Genomic DNA, 22,036 nt, shown 5'->3' on the forward strand with positions numbered 1-22,036 from the left:
TATTCTGTAATATAAATAATTGAGATATCCAGTGTGGTGAAAGCTAGATTAATTGAAACAATAGATCAACTGATAGGAATTAGTACAAAAATCTGATTAAATAAATAGTTATATATAGGATGTCTATTATGGCTTATTTATTAAGGTCAGTATTTGCATTTACAACATAAGATAAACTTGAATAAACATCAATGTTGATATTTAATAAATTGACATTTGCTGTTGCTCATTCATTCACAGTCATGTATGACTTTTCATGACCTCATGAACCAAACTATCCATAGAGTTTTACTGGCTAAAATACTAGAGTAGTTTGCCATTTCCTTCTTCAGAAGTTCATTTAGTTTCTACTAAGATCAATCATCACTGAATTTTATAGGAGCATACTAAAAGTTTATAGGCAAAATGTGAGATTGGTAATCTTAAAACTTACAATGTTCCACACACCATCATTAATAATTTTGCCACCACTTGTGACTTTAGTCCCATGTTCATTTTTGAACTGAATTTCAATCCTCCCATCACGAAGGGCAAGCAGGAACCATGCTGAGTGATCAAGGGATTCTGCATAGAGTATAACACCTTCTGAGTCATAGGTCCTAAAATCAAATTCAGCTGAAAATCTAATAGCAAAATGAGAGATATTATTCAACATGTGAAATTTTGGAAGGTTTAATAACTCTTAATGACACTGTCAAACATTCTCTGGTTCAAAAGAGCAACTAATAATCTGGTTCTTTTGAATTAATCAAATAGTCAGAATTAGGTCTTTAGGTAGATTCTCTTTTGATATATCTCTTCAGATACAAATTATTTTGATTGCTTTCTTGATTACAGATGAGCTTTTGTCTTGCTTTTATCCCTGTATCTATAGAACCCCACTTCTTCCAACTTTAGGCTTTTGAAAATCTCATTTGAAGGATTATGAGGATTTTTAAAGGTATTTATCTAACTTGCATTGCTTGCAATCATCTAGTTCAAAAAGACAAAAACAAAAACCCGGCAACTTCTGAAGTTCATGAAAGTTAAATATTCATTTACTCGTCATCTTAATAGATTTTGATAAACAGCACTGAAAGAATAAAACATTTAAAAGGGAAAGAAATAAATACCTAATATAATGTCTGTCATATCAATCAATATTGATTGATTAATAGATAATTAATAGATGATTAAGCATTTACTATGTTCCAGGTATTGAAAGAGCCATAGGGAAAAACCATATAATTCTGGATGATCAATCAGTACAAGAGGCCTCAAAAGAGTGGTCAGATCAGCAGGAACAACTCCTATTAGCAAAGTTTACATTCCAATGGCAGAGTACATATAAATACATATAAAGTACATATAAAATTACATACAGAATAAATATAAGATGAATAAACATGAGTGTCTTTACAAAGTATACATACATACAGAGAGAGAGAGAGAGAGAGAGAGAGAGAGAGAGAGATAGTTTTGGAGAGTGGATATTAACAGATGGGGGAATCAGCAAAGACTTCATGAGAATAATGAAGATTAAGTTGTATGTTAAATAAAAAGAGGGAATTTATGAAGTGGTGATAAGGAGGAAGTGCATTTAATGCATATAAAATGGCCAGTACAAATCCAGATGGAGCAATAAGTATGAGGAATAGAGAGAAATTCAATTTGACTGGGTCACAGAATACAGGAAGGAGAGGGAATTATGTTTAATAAGTCTAGAAAGATAGGTTAGGGACAGCTTGTGTACAACTTTAAAACCTTAACAAAGTACTTTTGTTTTGTCCTAGAGACAAAAGGAAGCCACTGAAGTTAATTAATAAAAGAATTACAGGATCAGATCTCAGCTTAAAGCTTTGGCAGAAGCATATAAAATGAATTGGAATGAAAAGACATTTGAAGCAATTAAAAGACTTTCAGAGTAATCTGTGCAAGAAATGATGAGGATCCAAATCAAGATGTTAGTTGTGCAAATGGAGAAAGCAGGTTATATAGGAAAGATGTTGTGAAGAAAGAAACACCAAAATTTTCCAACTAATTGAAAATGTAAAAGACTGGAAGGATGATGGTAACTTCAACAGAAATAGGAGAGTTTAGAAAAGAGAAAGGTGTAAGGGGAAAGATAATGAGTTTAGTTTTAGACATGTTGAATTTAAGATGTCCCCTGGACACACAATTTGAAATGTGCAATAGAAAATTGGTGATGTGGGATTAAAAGGGAGATACTGGGCCTACATATATAGATGTGGGAGTCATCTGCATAGAGATAATTCTAAAATTCTTTAGCGTTTATAAAGTCACCAAAAGAAGCAAGGAGAGAAGAACAAGGAGAGAACCATATAATTCTGGCTGATGAATCAGTAGAAAACATCTCAAAGGAGTGATCAGACAAGTAGGAAGCAATCCAAAAGAGAGTAGTATCATGAAAGCAGAGAGAAAAGAGTATGCAGGAGGTATCAGTGGTCAACAGTATTAAATGTAACAGATAGGTTGAGTTCTAGGACTGCAAAAAGACTCCATTGGATTAAGCAATTAAGAGATCATTGGTAACTTAGCAGAAAGCAATTTCAATTGAATGATGAGGTCAGAAGCCACATCACATTACATTTTTGTGATAATAATCTTTAATTTAGGTCTTCTTCGTAGTGCCTTATTTGTATATCTTAGAATCAGCAAACATCCACCACATTGCATTTCTCCATTGTCCTCTGAATGATGGTCACTTTTAATTCTTGGAAAACCATAATGATCCACAACTTTAAAATATAAAACAATATCAGTAAAATATTGTTGGTATTTAAATGAGGCCTTTATTTAAAAAGAAATTTGGAGTGGTGTCTTCCATATAAAATAATACAACAGTTCTAAAGTCAGAGAAAGAATGAAAACATATTTGTTTTCATAATTCTTTGGCAAAATGTTTATAACTGTGTAAAGGTTATGCTAATCATAAATTGTAAAGGATTTTTAAGGACTTGATGATGATAGGGGCTTAAATCAGGAAAGAACTTAAGAATCATGTGGCCTTTTTAGACAGTTTCATTGTCTCTGAAATATTATCAAAAGATTAAGAGAAATAATTCTCAATATGTATTTGTATTTAAGGGATCTTGCTAATCTTGCAAATTTCTCTACTCTAATGGCACTATAGAATCAAGGTCTAAACACTTCTCTGGAGAAATTCTCTGGCTTAGTTTCCTTATTCTACAATATAATAAGATGAGGGTATCCCTTCAGGGAATTCTGATCGCTGGAGAGAGATATTCTAAGGCCCTGGTGATTTTTTTCTTATTAACTCTGATACATTCCTACCATAAAAATGACATTCTTGAAGAGGGCAGCCACAACTCAATGAAAAAGTACACCCACTGACCCCAAAAGCAGTCATTAAGGGCCCACCAGAAAGACATTCAATGCTATTTTGAAAGCAGAAAAAACCTGAACACATTTTTTAAGAGGAAAGTTGAAGTAAGAAGAAAGATGTTTCTACTTGGTATACTTTTCAACATTAAAACCATGCAGAAATAGTTTCTTTTGTGTTCTCCCCTCCCCAGGCAAATGGGGTTAAGTGACTTGTTCAGGATCACACAGCTAAGAAGTGTTAAGTATTTGAAGCCAGGTTTGAACTCAGGTTCTCCTGCCTTCAGTCGTGGTGCTCTATCCACTGCTCCACCTAGCTGCCCAAAAATAGTTGGTATGTTTGTTTGGTTTTTTTTAAGTTCAAAAGTGTCCAGCTTTCCAAGTGGCAAGTAGTAAAGTGAACAACTAACCACATGTATTATCACCTAGTTTATTACAATAACCTTCCAAATGTCCTCCTTGCCTTTAGTCTCTAATTATTCCAATTCATGCCTGACTTAGCAGCCAAGGTGATTTTTTCTAAAGTATCCATGTGATCCTATTATTCCCTAGCTCAAAAAGCTCCCTATTACTTTCAAGATCAAAGAGAAGTTCTTTTTTTTAATGTATAAGACTTTTCACAACCAAGCTTTTCCTAACCTTTCTAGTCTTCTTTCTCTCATGACCCAGTGACATTGACTTACTTGCATATTACTTACCTCACCTCTGTGTCTGTGACTGACTATCCCTTACATCTGGAAGCCCTATTGCCCCCTAGATTCTCTGGCTTCTTGCTATTAATTTAGCCCTAATCTAACTTTCTGTCAGAGGCCTTCTCTTCTCAGATCACCTTCATATATTTCATATATTTTTGTCTGTAATTAGATGATGATGATAGCTAGCATTTATATAGTATCTCCTATTTGTCAGGTCCTGTCCTATGTACTTTAAATATCTTGTTTGATCCTTATAACAATCCTAGCAGATAGACGCTATTATCTCCATTTTACAATTCAAGAAACCAAGGCAAAGAAAGATAAAATTAGTTGACCAGTGTCACACAGCTGATAGGTGTCTGAAGTAGATTTTCAATTCATGTCTTTCCTATCTCAAGCCTATCCCAAGTATCCACTGTACCACCTAGCTGCTTACAAAAAAGAAGCCTTAAGCACCTATTATGTGCTAGGCTTTGTGCTAAGCATTTTACAAATATTTTCTCTTAATTCTCACAAAGCCCTGGAAGATAGGTGCTATTATCCTCATATTACAGTTGAGGAAACAGGAGTAGACTGAAGTTAACTGACTTACCCAGGACTAATTTGAACTCAGAGCTTCCCGACTCCAGGTTAGTGCTCTACTGTCTACATAGTTACATATTATCTCTCCCTATCAGATCTTGCTAATTCAAAGTCCAGCACTTCATCCTCATAGCTGCTCTTTCTGAACAATGCTCTTCCATTGTGACCACCTTAAAATAATTCACATCACCTTACTAATAGGGTGTGATGAAGAATGATACTTTAGGGTGGCAATGCAAACTACTTTTAAATTTTTCCTAGTGGGGCAACTAGGTGGTGCAGTGGATAGAGCACTAGCCCTGACGTCAGGAGGACCTGAGTTCAAATCTGACCTCAGACACTTAACACTTCTTAGCTGTGTGACTGGGTAAGTCACTTAACCCCAATTGGCTTAGCAAAAAGAAAAATTCCCAGGTAAGTATACATTCATGCAGTCTGAAAAGACTGGAAGAAGGCAAGCAGATGGTTAAAGAAACTAAAGGAAATATGGGGAAGATTTGGACAAAGTTATCTTAAAGGTCATAACTAGATTCTGGATTTTTAATGATTTCAATGTATCACAGAATTGATTTAATATCCCTTCTACAAGATTTTTTTTTCTTAATTGATCTGGTAATTCATGCAAGTCAATGTTTCTCCATCCAACATTTTCTTCTTCCTTCCTTGTTCTCTAACCTCTAGAAATAAATAGCTGAAACAGCTGCTCACCTCGTGATTTCTGGCAAACGAAACCTTAAGTATAAAACAGGGATCCCAACAAACTGTTCTGCCAGATAGAGTAATTCATAATTTTTTTCAAGGTTCAGAGGAAGACACAATGGAACAATCTAGAAAAACATACACAAAAAAGCATATGTTAGAATTCCCATGGCTATGTAATGTGGTACAACTTTGTTCTGGTCCACAATGGACTTTTTTCAGGGAGAGAAGGGCATGTATATCCTGCATAATATATTTATATAAGCTGAGATTCCCCTTGGGAGTCGTATGTCTCATTATCCATCATATATACTATCTTACATCCCATACTTTTGTAATTTAGTAGTTGTAATACATGTAATTAAGTATTTCTCAATAATTGTGATTTCTAATTTAGCCAGATATATTTCCTTTCCATTTTTCAATTTCCCAATACAACCTACTTTTAGCATTTCTTCCCCACTGTTGCTAATGCCTTAACTCCATTATTGTATATTATTTCAAGATAATTTTTATTTAAAACACTTTTCATTTGAATATCATAAAGAGCTTTAAAAGTCAGTTGTCTATATAACTATAGTAATATAGTAATTGATAAGCCTAAAGACTCCAGCTTCTTGGATAAGAACTCACTATTTGACAAAAATTGTGGGAAAATTAGAAAATATTATGGCAGAAACTAGGCAACTAGGCAATTGACTTACACCTAATACCCTATACCAAGAAAAGATTGAAATGGGTTCATGATTTAAATATAAGGAGTGATACGTATGCTTATGGTAATAAGCAAATTAGGAGAACAAGGGATAGGCTACCTCTCAGATCTGTGGAGAAGAAAGGAGTTTATAGCCAAAGAAGAACTAGAAAACATTATAAAATACAAAATGTATAATTTTGATTATATTAAATTAAAAAGATTTTGTACAAACAAAACCAATGCAGCCAAGATTAGAAATGAAGCAAAAAACTGGGGAAATATTTCCATCCAAAGATTCTGATAAAAGTCTCATTCCTAAAATATATAGAGAGAATTGACTCAAATTTATAAGAATACAAGCCATTTTCCAATTGATCAGTAATCAAAAGTTATAAACAATTTTAAAAAGAAATCAACGCCATTTTAGTCATATGAAAAAATTCTCTAAATCACTATTGATTAGAGAAATGCAAATTAAGACAACTCTGAAGTACCACTTCACACCTTTCAAATTGGCTAAAATGACAAGAAAAGATATGATAAATGTTGGAGGAGATTTGGGGGGAAAATGGGACACTAAGGCATTGTTGTTGGAGTTGTGAACTGATCCAACTATTCTGGAGAGCAATTTGGAACTACGCCCAAAGGGCTATCAACAATGCATATTCCTTGGTCCAGCAATGTCTCTACCAAGTCTATTAAAGAAATCATAAAAAAGGGAAAGGGACCTACATGTGCAAAATGTTTGTGGCAGCCCTTTTTTGTAGTGGCAAGGAACTGGAAATTGAGTGGATGCCCATCAGTTGGGGAATGGCTGAATAAGTTATAGTATATGAATGTTATGGAATATTACTTAACATGACCTGATGCTAAGTGAAATGAGGCAGAACCAAGAGAACATTGGTGATTATGTGATGATCAACTCTAATGGACTTGGTTCTTTTCAACAGTGAGTTGATTCAGGCCAATCTCAATAGATTTGTGATGGAGGGAGAGCCATCCACATCCAGAGAAAGCATTATGGGGACTGAATGTAAATCACAACAAACTATTTTCACTTTTGTTGTTGAAGTTTGCTTACTTTTTTTTTCTCATTTTTTATTCTTTTTTTATCTGATTTTTCTTGTGCAGAATAATAAATGTGTTTAGAATATTTTTAGAAGAATTGCATATGTTAATATTGGATTACTTACTGTTTAGGAGAGGGAGATGTTTGGAAAGAAGAGAAAAATTTGTAACATAAAATTTTGTAAGAATGAATGATGAAAACTATCTTTGTATGTGTTTTGAAAATAAAAAGCTATTATTAAATTTTTAAAAATCAATTGTTTCACACCATTTCAGCAAAGTAGAAAAAAGTATTTTAAGAAGTAGAAAGATCACATGGTGAGCAAAGCATCAAGACCACCCTGGAATAAATATGTTATTTCATAATATCTCTCACATCACACAGTAGAGCAGACTCATCTCTGAAACTTATTTTGAACTCAATGACCCTTATCTTCCTGCATCACAAAAGAGCAGAAAAAGTTCTCCATCTTGTGGAACAATGCTTTTAAAACAATAGTTTTATTTGGTGTAATTAAAGGAGTTATACTTTTTTTCTTACTGCTACTTTTTAATAAATGTCATCAGATTAGCAGAAGCACACACAATATTTGGTTTTAAGATTCCAAACAAATACATTTGAGTTTTATTTTACAAAATTCTCAATATCAAGAGAAAACATTAGATGACTAACACACTCATTGTCACATGAAGTGGTTCAGAAAATTAAAAATTATTGAAATATTTTGTTAGGGAGCAGCTAGATGGAGCAGTGGATAGAGCACCAGCCCTGAAGTCAGGAGGACCTGACTTCAAATTTGGTCTCAGATACTTAACACATCATAGCTGTGTGACCCTGACAAGTTACAATCCCAATTGCCCAGAAAAAAAAAATTTTGTTAGCTATTTGAGTCAATAGAAATTTACTTTGCTTATATTTGTATAAAAATGCTTAGGTTTATCTCCAATTTATTTCATATCTATATTTTCATAGTTATTTGAACTATTTTTTCCTCCAAAAGACTATGAGCTCATTTATAACAAAGGCTTTTTAAAACTTTTCTCCATATCCTTGGCACTTAGCACAGTGCCTGGAACATGAAAGACACTAACAAATACTAACTGACTAAAAAAGTACAAAATTTAGTAAAGAACAGACAAGTGATACCTGGGGCAGCTAGCAGTTATAATGGATAAGGCATCAGCCCTGAAGTCAGAAGGACCTGAGTTCACATCTAACCTCAGACAATTAATACTTCTTAGATTTGTGTGACCCTGGACAAGTCATTTAACCCCAAGTACCTCAGAAAAAAACTATCATACCATTATATGATTGCAGCACTCATTGTTATTACTTGAAATAGGTAGGAATATACCAATGATAAAAATGCATATTATCTTCTTGAAACAAGCAAGTCATATAATAATCAAAAACCCATTTTTGAGAACAAATGCAAGTTTTACATTAGTAAAAAGAAAATTTGGACGCCAAGACTTATAATTTCATGCACATAAGGGATTTCTCATATATAAACACTTTTTCACTGACACAGATCTACAACTTATCTGCAACTTTACCATCTTAGAAATTTGCTTACAAGGCATAAAAAGATTAAATCACTGCCAACTGTCACGCAATTAATTAGTATGTTGTAGTTCAGGACTTGAACCCAGATAAATGATACAATAGGAAATAATCTCAGGACTGGAGACAGAAAGGACTGAGTTCAATTCCCAATTCAAACAATTAACAGCAATTGGACTAGGTCACCTAATTGCAGTTTGCCTCAGTTTCTTGATCTATAAAATGGGGTAATAGCACATACCTTCGAAGGTTGTTGTGAAATGAAAGGAGGTAATATTTGTAAACTATTTAGACTACACCCTGGCACATAGTAAGTGCTATATGAATGTCCACTATCATTATCTCCATCAACATCATTTTTAAAAATTGTTTTAAAATAAACTTCTACATAGTTTATTTAGTTTTAATCTGTTTATCATAGACTGGCTATATACTTGCCCATATGCAAATGCATATAAAATAATAATATATTCACAATCCTATTCATAATAGTAATAAGCACTATAAAATTCTTGTACTATGGTCAATTTAATTCAAGATATGATGTATTCTGTCTCAAGGTATCTGCTAATAAAAAAAGTACAATATCTTGGTTGGCTAGGTTAGCCTTTACACTTGGTTTGTGTTTCCAAATGGAAAAATCTGAAGAACTGTATTTATAAGTATAAATTCTTAGAGGATGGGCATTGAAATTTATGTATATATATATATATATATATATATATATATGCTATTCTCTAAATATATCTTGAATATATACACATGCACACAGATATATTTTTGTATATATATATATATATATATTTATTATTAAACCCCTCCCCTGGTGACCTATGATAGTATGAAGATGATCCTGGGTTTTCATATGGTTTACTAGTAGAGTAAAAGGTCTAATAATAATAATAAAAAATAGTAATAGCTAATATTTAGATAGTGCTTAGCATATGCTAAGAGCTTTATAACTGTTATCTCATTTTCTTCATCATTTTTTAAGGCTGACCCTCTAGCCATTATCCCATGCTAACTCTCTAGATAAAAGTGTTTGAGGTTTTTGGGGACCAAATCTGGGGCAGTTAGGAGGCACAATGAATAAAGTTTAAGCCTGGAATCAGCAAGGCCCTGTTCATATCCCATTTCAAATAATTAGCAATAGCTATGTGACTCAGGTCACTTAACCTCTGCTTGCCTCAGTTTCCTCATTTTTAACGTGAAGAATCTATCTCCCAGGATTGTTGTGAAGATTAAAGTAGTATTGCAAAACACAAAGTAGTTGCTATATAAATGCTAGCTATTATTTAATTGGGTTATAGAACGCCCAGTGAGGAACCTCCTTCTACTATTATGGATCAACAATTGCTCTGCAACTTAGAGAGTTACCTGACTTGCCCAGGGACATCTGGTCTTTTCAGAGGATGACAGATCATAGTATTATGGATTTTAGAGCAGAATGAGGTCTTAGAAATTATCCAGTCCAACCCGCAGATCCCACATCAGAGGACCAGGAAGGAAAGGTGATAAGGTTACAATTATACAGGTAGTGCCATAGGCTGCATTCAAATCCTGATCCTTTGATTCCTAAATCCAGCACTCTTTCCACTTTCCCAATTCAGGTCTTCCTGTTTCTCAAACTAGCTGTCTACTTATTATGTTATGCTGCCTGAAGGAAATATGTGGGCATAAAAATGTTAACATATTAAACATTCTAGTAAATATGCTAAATATCTGGTGCTAAGTTTTAGAATGATAAGCTTTGTCTTCTATATAAAAAATTTTCAGTATACTATCAAATTTCATCTTGAGTGTGAAGGAAATAGACTTTATTTTAACTATAATATGTGTTAATCTACAGATTTTGTTATGTCTCCAAATGCATGCTATTTTTTTTTAGTAAAGGAAAAATTGTACCCATACACAATCTACTACTAAACATAAAACTCCTAAATCTCAAGTCTCACTAACTAAAAGCAAAAATAGAATGCATGGATAAGTACATTCTTTAACCTAATCCTAGCTTTAACCATCAAAGACTGTTTCCACTTGAAGTTGAACATTTTTCAAATATCTGGTAGATCTCAAACTGTGAAAGGAGAGAGTCTGAATTTTGTTTCAGATTCAGATAAAGAATATTAGTCATTGGAAAATGCTATTATTGACATCTATTCAAAGATGCTTTTTTTGTCACACTAGAAATAAAGAACTTTAAATCTCTTTGGTGCCTGTAGTTATTTTGCAGGGGCTCTACTGCTGCTTCATCAGTGCCTTCTGATTCTCTACCACTGCATACCTTTGAATAAGCTCTTATGTTGAAAGTCCTTAGGGTCAACTTACATAAAATAGGCCATGACTAAGGGTTAGTTTTGTTACACAGCAGTTTTAATGGAAATACTATCACCTTCATAACTTGTCTCTATTGTGCCAGAAGGAAACAAACATTTGTTAAGTAAGAAACTGTTAAGTTCCAGGAACTATGTTAAGCACTTTACCAATATTATCTCATTTGATCCTCACAACAACACTGGGCAGTAGGTGCTATTATTATCCCCATTTTATACCAGAAGAAACCAAGACAGACAACGGTTACGTGACTTGGCCAGGGTCACACAGTAAATATCTAAAACTAGATCTACATTCACATTTTTCTGACTCTAGGACCTGGCACTCTAACTACTAGACCACATAGTACAGGAAGAATGTCTAAGAAGAAGTTTGACTACTTCATTAAAAGGTCAATAACGGGTTCATGATTTAGGCATAAAGAATGAGATTACAAATAAATTAGTAGAACATAGGATAATTTATCTCTCAGACTTGTGGAGGAGGAAGGAATTTGTGACCAAAGAAGAACTAGAGATCATTATTGATCACAAAATAGAAAATTCTTGATTATGTGAAGTTAAAAAGCTTTTGTACAAACAAACCTAATATAGACAAGATTAGAAGGGAAGCAATAGACTGGGAAAACATTTTTATATTTAAAGGTTCTGATAAAGGCCTCATTTCCAAAAAAAATTTTGACTAATTTATAAGAAATCAATCTATTCTCCAATTGATAAATGTTCAATTTTCAGATAATGAAATTGAAACTATTTCTACTCATATGAAAGAGTGTTCTAAATCATTATTGATCAGAGAAATGCAAATTAAGACAACTCTGAGATACCATTACACACCTGTCAGATTGGCTAAAATAAGAGGAAAAGATAATGACAATTGTTGGAGGGAATAAGGGAAACCTGGGTGGGACACTGATGCATTGTTAGTGGAGCTGTGAACAGATCCAACCATTCTGGAGAACAATTTGGAACTATGCTCAAAAAGTTATCAAACTGTGCATATCCTTTAATCCAGCCGTGTGACTACTGGGATTATATCCCAAAGAGATATTAAAGAAGCAAAAGGGACCTGTATGTGCAAAAATGTTTGTGGCAGCCCTTTTCATAGTGGCTAGAAACTGGTAATTGAATGGATGTCCATCAATTAGAGAATGGCTGAGTAAATTATGATATATGAATGTTATGGAATATTATTGTTATGTAAGAAATGACCAGCAGGATAAATACAGAAAGGGTTGGAGAGACTTAGATGAAGTGATGCTAAGTGAAATGAGCTGAAACCAGCAGATTATTATGCACTTTAACAACAATACTATATGAGGATCAATTCTGATTCCTTTTTTTTAAAGAGGATCCAATTCAGATCCAATTGATCAGTGAAGAACAGAACCAGCTACATCCAGCAAAAAAACACTGGGAAATGAGTGTAGACTGCTTGCATTTTTGTTTTTCTTCTCAGGTTATTAAATCTGATTCTTCTTGTACAAAAAGAGAACTGTATAAATATGTACACATATATTGTATTTTAAATATACTTTAACATGTTTAACATGTATGAGACTGCCTACCATCTAGGGGAGAGGGTGGAGAGAATGAAGGGAAAAGTTGGAGCAGATGTGATTGCAAGAGTCAGTGTTTAAAATTGACTCATGCATTTGTTCTGTCAATAAAAAACTTTTATAAAAAAAAGAATAAAGGTGCTCCCCCTCCTCTCAAAAAAAAAAAAGAGGACAATAAAAATGGGGAGAATTTACCATTTGGAGATTTTTACCTCACAATTCTTCTGATCCTGAGTAAGCCTGAATCCTTTCTTCCCATCACAATAGCAAGAATATCCTCCAGGATGATTGACACAAAGTTGAGCACATATATTTTCTGCACATTCATCTACATCTGTAGGGAAACAGAGCACATACTTGAGAACTCAATGTTCAGTTCAAGGTTTTAGCACTGAAAATAACAGACAATATTTCTCCAATGAAACAAATGCCTTTCTCAGATTCTAGTTGTAGGGGTGTAAAATAAAAATTTTAAATGTTTGACTCTGGAAATTGGAATGATTTATAACAATATATTTCATTCTTGCTTATTAATTTCTTTATTTTTCTTCTCTTCAGATTCTTTTTTGCCTATGTTTGAGTGTGTATAAACTTTTTACATATTTGATTTAATTATTTAATATTTTCCCCAGTTACATTTAAAACATATTTTTAAATTTGTTTTTAAAATTTTTGAGTTCTAGGTTCTCTCCCTTATCTCCACCCACAATTAAGAAAGAAACCACATGGAAATTATGCAAAACATTTCCATAAAAGTCAAGTTATAAAAGAAAACACTCCCACCCTAATGAAAAAAAACATCAAGAAAAATTAAGTTAAGAAAGAGACACAGAGAGAATAAGAATGCTTCATTCTGTATTCAGATACAATCAGTTCCATCTCTGGGTAGGGATAGGACTTTTCATCATAAGTCCTTCAGAGTAATCATGGATGATTGTACTACTGAGAATAGCAAAGTCATTTACAGCTGGTCATCCCAGAACACTGCTATGACTTATCCATTTATATAGTATATTTCACTTTGAATTCATGGAGGACTTTCAGGTTTTTTTTTTGTCTGAGAGCATCATGCTAATTATTTCTCATAGAACAATAATATTCCATCACAAACACAAATCACAATATATTGAGCCATTACCCAACTGATGGGCATCAATATCCCCTCAATTTCCAATTTTTTTGCCTTGAAGAAAGAAAGCTGCTATGAATATTTTTGTACACATAGGTCATCTTCCTTTTAAAAAAAATCTCTTCTGGCATTCATGCCTAGTAAGTGGTGGTGTTAGGTCAAAGGATATACATGAATTTATAGCCTTTCAGGTACAGATCATATCTTTTGATCATTTAACAACTGGAGCACAGTTCTTATTTTTTATAAATTTGACTCAGCTCCCTCTGTGTTTGAAAAATGAAGTCTTATCCAAGAAACTTACTTTGAAACTGTTTTTTACAATTAATATTGTTAACTGTATTTTCCCCCATTCGTTTTCTCTCTTTTTTCACCCTGTCCTCCTCAAAAGTGTTTTGAGATACTAATTCCTTCCCTCCCCCAATATGTCCTCTCTTTTATCACCCCCCTCCTGTTCCCATATCCCATTCCTAGCCTATTTTCCTGCAGGGGTAAGATAGATTTCTATCCCCCTGCTGAGTATATATGCTATTTCCTTTTTAAGCTATTCTGACAAGAGTAAGATTCATTCACTCGGCCTCTCCTTCATTGGAAAAACTTTTTCTTGACTCTTTTTCCATGGCAGATAATTTGCACCATTCCACTTCTCCCCTTCCCTTTTTCTCAGTATATTCCTCTCTCACCCTTCATTTCATCATTTTTTAAAAAGATATTATCCCTTCTTATTCAACTCACACCTATACCCTCTATCTCTATATACTTTGAACTTTCATAAAAATAAAATTCTAATGAATAATCAGTAATAAGTATCAATCTCTCATATAGGAATGTAAATAGACAAATCTTATTAAGTCCCTCATGGTATCATTTTCCTGATTATCTCTTTATGCTTCTCCAGAGTTATGTATTTGAAAAATCAAATTTTCCATCTAGTTCTGGTCTTTTCATTACACATGCTTAAAAGTTCTCAATTTCATTGAATGACCATCTTTGCCTGCTGGGTAGGTGATTCTTGGTTGTAATCCTAGTTCCATTCCTCTCTGGGATATCATATTCCAAGCCCTCCAGTCCTTTAATGTAGAAGCTGCTAAATCTTGCATGATCCTGATTGTGGCTCCACTATACTTGAATTGTTTCTTTCTGGATGCTTGAAATATTTTCTCCTTGATCAGGGAGTTCCAGAATTTGGTCATAATATTCCTGGGAATTTTCGTTTTGGGATCCCTTTTGGGAGGTGATCAATGGATTCTTTCAATTTCTATTTTACCTTCTGGTTCCAGAATATCTGGTGTCCAGAATAAAGGACAGTTTTCCTTTATAATTTATGTAAACATGATATCCAGGCTTTTTTTTTATCATGACTTTCAAGTAGACCAATAATTTTTAAATTATCTCTCCTGGATCTACTTCAGGTCAACTGTTTTTTCAATGAGGCATTTCACATTTTTCCCATTTTTTTTCATATTTTTTGATTTTGCTTTATTGAACCTTGATTTCTCAAAATCATTAGTTCCCCTTTGCTCAACTCTATTGTTTAAGTAATTAGTAAGCTTTTGTACCTTCTGTCCCAATTGGCCAATTTTGCTTTTTAAAGGAAGGCATTCTTCTCCTCATTAGCTTTTTGCATTTCTTTTTGCATCACTCTCAATTCTTTTCCTAATTTTTCTTATGTCTCTCTCTTACTTGATTTTCAAAATTCCTTTTGAGCTCTTCCATGGCCTGAGTCTAATTCTTATTTTTCTTGGAGGCTTTGGATGTAGGAGCTTTGACTTAGTCATCATCTTTTAAGTATGTGTTTTGATCTTCTTTGTCACCATAGTAATTTTCAATGGTCAGAAATTTTTTCTATTGTCTGCTTATTTCCCTAGCTTGTTACTCATCTTTTAATGCTTTATTAAAGTAGGGCTATTTCCAAGGTATAAGGTGCAGTGCCCCAACCTGTTTTTCAGAAATCCTTCTAGCCCTCTTTTCTGCCCTTGGAGCAGTGTCCCCATGCCACTATAGCTGAGAGTCCTGCTTTCCTTAAGCCAGGATTGGGGCAAGGGTCAGGGCTAGAGTTGGGGCTGGGGCTGCGCTGTCATGGTAGCATTTGAGGCAAAGAATCTGTTCTTTCACATAGTCCTAATAAATAAATGAATGAATCTAGGAGGGAAAGACCTTCAGGGTTTCTAATCAAAACAGAAATGATTGCTATTTACATTCTATCTGGGACAATCAGGACCCAAACAATGACCAAATAGGGCTCAGTAGGGCTCAGTCTCATTTCTTTCTCCCCTTTATTCCAGGGTTGCAGAGAATAAATACTAATATTGTTTTCAGACAATAAGCATCACAAGCTAATTGATCCCTGAAGCATGAAAACATTAGCTGTGGCCAATAAAACAAGGGAATGCACCTGCATTTCTCTCCTCTGAAACTACCTATAAGCAATCTAGTAAAAGTAAAAGGACCCAGACTTCTTGATCAGTATTCAGAGAAGAATGTGTTATCAGGAAAAGGATTTTTTAAAAGTCAGGCAAGACTTTAGAGCAGAGCACTGTAGCTTTGGGGACCCTGGTTATTCCCGAGTGTTTTTATTCTCGTGTGCATGTGTGTGTGTGTGTGTGTGTGTGTGTGTGTGTGTGTGTATACATATATATATATATATATATATATATATATATATATATATATGTCTGAAGAGAAATAAATTAAATCAATTGTACTATGAACTGTTGAAAGATATGTTGTGTACAAAATGTGTGAAATGCTGTCACCAGATACATCAAGACACTGATACATAAAATTTTAAAACAAAAAAAAAACACCTTGCTTGCCTGAAATTCCACAGATATTTTCAAAACATCTATACAATTCATGATAGTATCTATATAATGAGTGTTTCAGTGTTACTGGTGGGAAGTAGGGTTCGGGTAATCAGTTTCACCTGGTCACTTCTATATTGTTTCTAAGTTAATTTCCATGATAACCATGGATAATTATATGGACTGAAATTTACAAATATACTAAAAAGAATCCCCAGGATGATCTAGGTCACAGATTTGTGACCTAGAGATATGATAATACCTAAAAAGGAATTTCACACCACAGTTAAAATAAGAGTTTAAATTGGGGGTTAATGAGCAGTAGCTGGAGGCAGGGGGGGGGGTGGGATCCAAAAGACTGACTCAAACATATCAAAGAGTTTTTCTAACTTAGCTGATTGGATACAGATGACTAGAGCTTGTATCACTAATGAGTTAAAGATTGATTCTGGACTATCTAGTTAAAGAGGTAATAGACCCTTCCAATTATGAGGAAAAAAACCATAAAACAGCTCAAGATAATCTGATGCCAGTACAGAATAACGCACAAGAGTTACCAAGTAGGGCACTGAAATGGCATTACCATTTCTGCAGCACTGGAGTTGTGAGTTGTCACAATCATACATGTATCTTGGCCATAAGTATGCCTTATGTGTATATAATTTCATGTTTTCTGGGCATTCAAATTTTCTGTGTGAGTCCTCTCCCTAACCAATGGTGTGGCAGACTGTGAAAAAGTGTGCTTTTGTGTCTATAGGTATCTCTTATCGTTTATTTTGACATGATGTTTCATTAACTATTTGGGGAGGAGGGTTGAATGAGTATATCCTCTTTTTGAACAAGTAAAATTAAGGAACTCAGTTATCATGATTTTAAGTAGATACTAATCCACAACAAAATACCTTGGACTTGGTGTAAGTTTACCCATACTTATGTGGTAAGGAGACCTGGAATACAACACTATAATAGATCAAATATTACATAGAATTATCCTAATCATTTCGCCATGCTATACTATAGTGTTCTATATCTATTACTTGAAGTAGGGAATGTTCTTTTATTTATAAAAAAAAAATTGTTCTAATGACACTCATGATAGGATTAGCCTGCATCCTTATTTATTAGGAAAAAATTATTTGCTTAATGATATATATTAGAAGCCATTAGAAAAACTATGAATATAACCCACCCTTACAACTTTACCTTCACATTCCATTGACATGGGGTTATATCTGTAGCCTGTGGAACATTCACATTCAAAGTCCCCTGGGATATTCTTGCACAAAGCTGTCCCACAGACTTTTGATGACAAAGCACACTCATTCACATCTATAAATGATAACAAAATCTACATATTACAACAAAATTCATACTAGAACATGACAGTCAATTAAATAAATCAATCTGCATTTATGATATGCCTTTTCCTAGTTCTACCATGAATTTAAGGAACAGAAAAAAAAAAAAAACAATGTTTTGAGTTAAAGGTACTAATTTATACCATTAAAAATTACCTAGTTATAATGACCATCCTTCTTTTCTTCCTAGATTTAGCACAAATATGGATAAAACTTAGATTACATTCTTACTGACTTTACATAATTAAGGAAAAAGGGAAAAAAGTGTTTTTCCCTGCCCCCTTTTCTAATAGGAGAAAAAATGTGAAATGGTCTGAAGGAAGAGAACCAATAAAGTTCCAGATAAATGTTTGCTCTCTAAACATAAATTTTCAAATGAAAATTTGTCAATAATAGAAAGCAGTAAAGAAAATAATCATGTGATCCATTTGATATACATGGATGAACACTTTGTTCCAGTTAGCTTATATTTATTGCTCTGTTGAGTGAGGATATGAACAGATAAAATCAATTATCAGTGAAATTAAGAATGTGGCTTTATGTTCTGGGAACTTGTAATTTATTCCATACCAATTATCATTTAAACTTTTGTTCTAGAAATTTTAGGATTATTCATTTTATGATGTGATAGATAAGGTAGGAAATTAAATATCAATTACAGTTAGTTTCTTGAGAATGAGACATGAGAGAAATAGACAAAAGCCTGAGAAATTAAGAGGAAAAGAAAAAAAATGAGTGAATTTTTTTCTTCTGCAACATATGAGGAAAAAAATATAAATCTTAATGGAAAAAAAATTATATTTTCTTTTCTGAAAAAGGTATATTCTTTTAATTTCATCCAGAGCACAGAGAATAAAGACTATAGTTGAAATTCCAGACTGTTAGTCTTTCTAAGATATTATGAACAAACTCTAAAAATAATATTCTCGAAGTAATAAAATTTATCAAATTCATTATTTTTCTGGGTTAATTAAAAATATATATAAATACATCAGTAATACTTCTAGCAGGGTAATCTACTTCTAATGATGTTCCCAAAGGATGTTTAATGAAAATTTAAAAGAATTTTTAAAACAATAAAGTTCTGATGTTTATCATACTTTCATTTGATCCATCTATAATTTTATATAATTATACATGCATGACTTTTGTATTAGGCACAATAACTTGGGATAATTATGTGAATGATCCCAAACAAAATTATTTTAAAATAAATTCGATTTGACTTTGGAAAATAGTCAGAAATATGAGCCAATACACTTAAATATGTGTACACTCATATATGTTTATCTCTCTGTTAACATCCTTGACCTTATTCTGTTTTAGCTCTACCAGTTAGAAAATGAAGAAGAGGTTACAAATAATCTACCACAGTGGATAATCCATTTATAGATAATCCAAAACTGACCCTATAACCATTATTAGACAGTGAGTCAGTTAATAAGCACATATCATGAACATATTAAGCACATATGAAACATGTTTTCCTTTGATATATTGTTATTCACCATCCCCCAACCTTCAATTGAGGAAATTTCCATTTTCCTTCTCATAGAAAAAGCTTCAGGCACCATGGAGCTCATTGGGATGGAATAAAGAATTACATTCCCTGCCAAGATGCTGCTTTTCCTTCACTGAGAACAGACAAATCCTTAACTGTCTCTAGCAGAAGAGTTGTTCCATCTCTCAAGAGATATGCATATTCAGATTATTTGTGCTGTGAATGCGGTCAATTTTCCAGTCATTTCCTTGGTTTAAACAATACTAGTCTGCATTCCAACCTCTATCTCCAGTGGAAACTCAAGTTCTCCTCAACTTCTGTTGTAAGAAGAGTCATCTCATCTTACCTGGACACACATCACTACAGTACCTTGTAGGTATCTCCATATCATTTCCCTTTAAAGGCATATGTTTCCCCACTCTCCTCCCTTGCTTTTTTCCATGACTAAGAACAATAATTGCATGAACACTACAATTCCTGGTAAGTATATGTTAATCAAATGACACATTATTCCAATCACTATTCTCTCTTATTCACTGTACAAAACAACTATCTCTGATTAATACTGCCCAATATGTACTGCCTTTCCCTAATAGAATATAAACTCTGTAAAGGCAGAGATCATTATGATTATTTGCAGTTATTATTTCCAATACTAGTACATAGTAAGTGCTCACTTAATAAGTGCTTTTTTCATTCATTTATTCACTTAATTTTGGTGGAAAGTGATGTCATAATCAAGTTGCTTCAAATCCCTTTGTCTGTAGAACAGAAGTGAGGAAGATCATACAAAAAACCATAACTGAAGTACTGTTAAGTTTCTTATTTGCCTTAATCCTAATTCTAGCAGGCAGTATCCAGTAAGATAAAGTCAATAATGAGCCATTAGGGCTCTTTAAAACAATTGCAAATTAAAACAAACAAATAAATAAACTCCATGTTATAAAAATTGTTTAAAGTTTTTAATTTTTTAAGTAAAAAAATATTTAAAATGCTCAATTATAAATACTCAGTTTCATATAAACTTAACTGAAAATTATTTATTTGGCTAAACCTGAAATGAAACATTTCATTATTAGATGATAAAACAGAAGTCTACAATCTAAAATGTAAAATTAAAACAAAACAAAACAAAAATTTCACTGTAAAATTGTATGTATTAAAATATAACATAGGGTAAAATTTGAATCATTCGTTATTTCCCATTCATTTTCCTGACCTACACTGACATTTAATGTCAGCAAAAAACATTTATTCCTTAATTTATCAGACACTTGCCTTTTGATGTGAATCTTAATAACTTTATTTTAGTCTCTTTAATTATGAGCATTTGATTCCAAGCTTATCCACATCTTGGCTAAGACCCCATTCCGAGGTTTTTTTTTTTTTTTTTAATATATATATTCTCTTTACTATACTGTATGCCATCAGTTAATTGTCATGAAAGAAAAGCCCTATTTAAATAAGGGTCATATAAGCATGTTTTCTGGTCACTAGACATATCAGTGCTTAAAGTGCTTGATGATCTATACATATATGGCTTACCTTGAGAGTTAAGAATGAGTTGTGTTTTTTTCCTAAGAATTATATTCACCCATTCTTTAATGGGAAAGATATTATAATCTAATAGGCAGATGCCTTTGGATATTTAATGAGTCAATTTTTTTTATTCCTTTCTGTAATAAAAACTAGTATCTCACATCTGTGTATCCCTTTAAAGTTTCTAAGTGGAATACTTATTATAAACAACAGAAAGAAGCTTGGCTTCAATGACAAGAATGATTATAATAGTCTGTCATGATTATAATAGCCTGCCAAAGCAATATTCATAAATACATTGAAGGAAAATAGCTGGCCACAAATAGAACATTGATTTAGAAGGGAATATTCAATACTCTAAACCATTTTAAGATCATTTAAAACAATGGTTAAAACTAAATTTACTAAGCAATAGATTTACATGCTGCATTAGATTGCCTGTTCTAAGAAATAGTTACAGCCTTGCTATAATGGTACTTTATATTCTGAGATGAAAAGGGAGAAACTGGAAAAAAAATTACTTACCTTTGTGGTTAATCTATGAATGTGATTAAAAGAATAAAAAAAAATAAAACTTACTATACTTATTTGCTAAATCATTTCTTTTAATCAACTTATTAATAAAAATAAAAGTAAACTAAGTGAATTGTTATTAGTTGTGATGGGCAAAGATGAATTCCAGAAAATTAAGTTCCTCTTTCTCCCAAATAAAATTCTAAAGGTTCAACAAGAATGGATAAAAAGTGATTAGGCAATTTCCTAAAATAATCCAAGCAGTCTCCTAAGAAAAAAATCATGGGTTTGGGGGGAAGGAAGTCATGTGGAAGAGAGGAAGAGAAATAAAATCTACTTCTGAATTTAAAAGAAGCAAGTTAAAAAAAATAAATGAATGAATAGGGTACACAAATAGTTAAAGGAACTTGAATTATTAATTTAGTCTGGGAATCAAGTCTTCAAATAATTACATAAGAACATTATCAAAGGATCATAGAATCACAGAATTTTCATAAAATCTATGACCTAATCTATCTTCCCAATTTTATAGATGGGGAAAACGGAGGTCCAAAGAATTATGTAACTGTCTCTTTACACAGTAGCAAAGTTGAGAATAGAATGCAGACTCCTAATTTCTAATCAGACAATCAACAAATAATTAATAAGCAACT

The 22,036-nt window shown here is 32.9% G+C and overlaps 1 protein-coding gene across 2 annotated transcripts in view; it reads right to left on the minus strand.

The window, feature by feature from the left end:
- The window catches only part of PROS1 (protein S), a 109,968-nt gene that overhangs the window by 14,172 nt on the left and 73,760 nt on the right, over positions 1–22,036 (minus strand). For both annotated transcript variants that reach the window (XM_051984376.1, XM_051984377.1), the window contains exons 7-10: positions 17,676–17,801; positions 12,752–12,873; positions 5,328–5,446; positions 434–623 (exon numbers count right to left, since the gene is read on the minus strand). In XM_051984376.1, coding sequence (XP_051840336.1) covers positions 434–623; positions 5,328–5,446; positions 12,752–12,873; positions 17,676–17,801 — 557 coding nt within the window. The remainder of the gene's footprint in view (positions 1–433; positions 624–5,327; positions 5,447–12,751; positions 12,874–17,675; positions 17,802–22,036) is intronic.

Source organism: Antechinus flavipes, chromosome 3, assembly GCF_016432865.1.
Source record: "Antechinus flavipes isolate AdamAnt ecotype Samford, QLD, Australia chromosome 3, AdamAnt_v2, whole genome shotgun sequence".
In the NCBI taxonomy this organism is placed as follows: domain Eukaryota; kingdom Metazoa; phylum Chordata; class Mammalia; order Dasyuromorphia; family Dasyuridae; genus Antechinus; species Antechinus flavipes.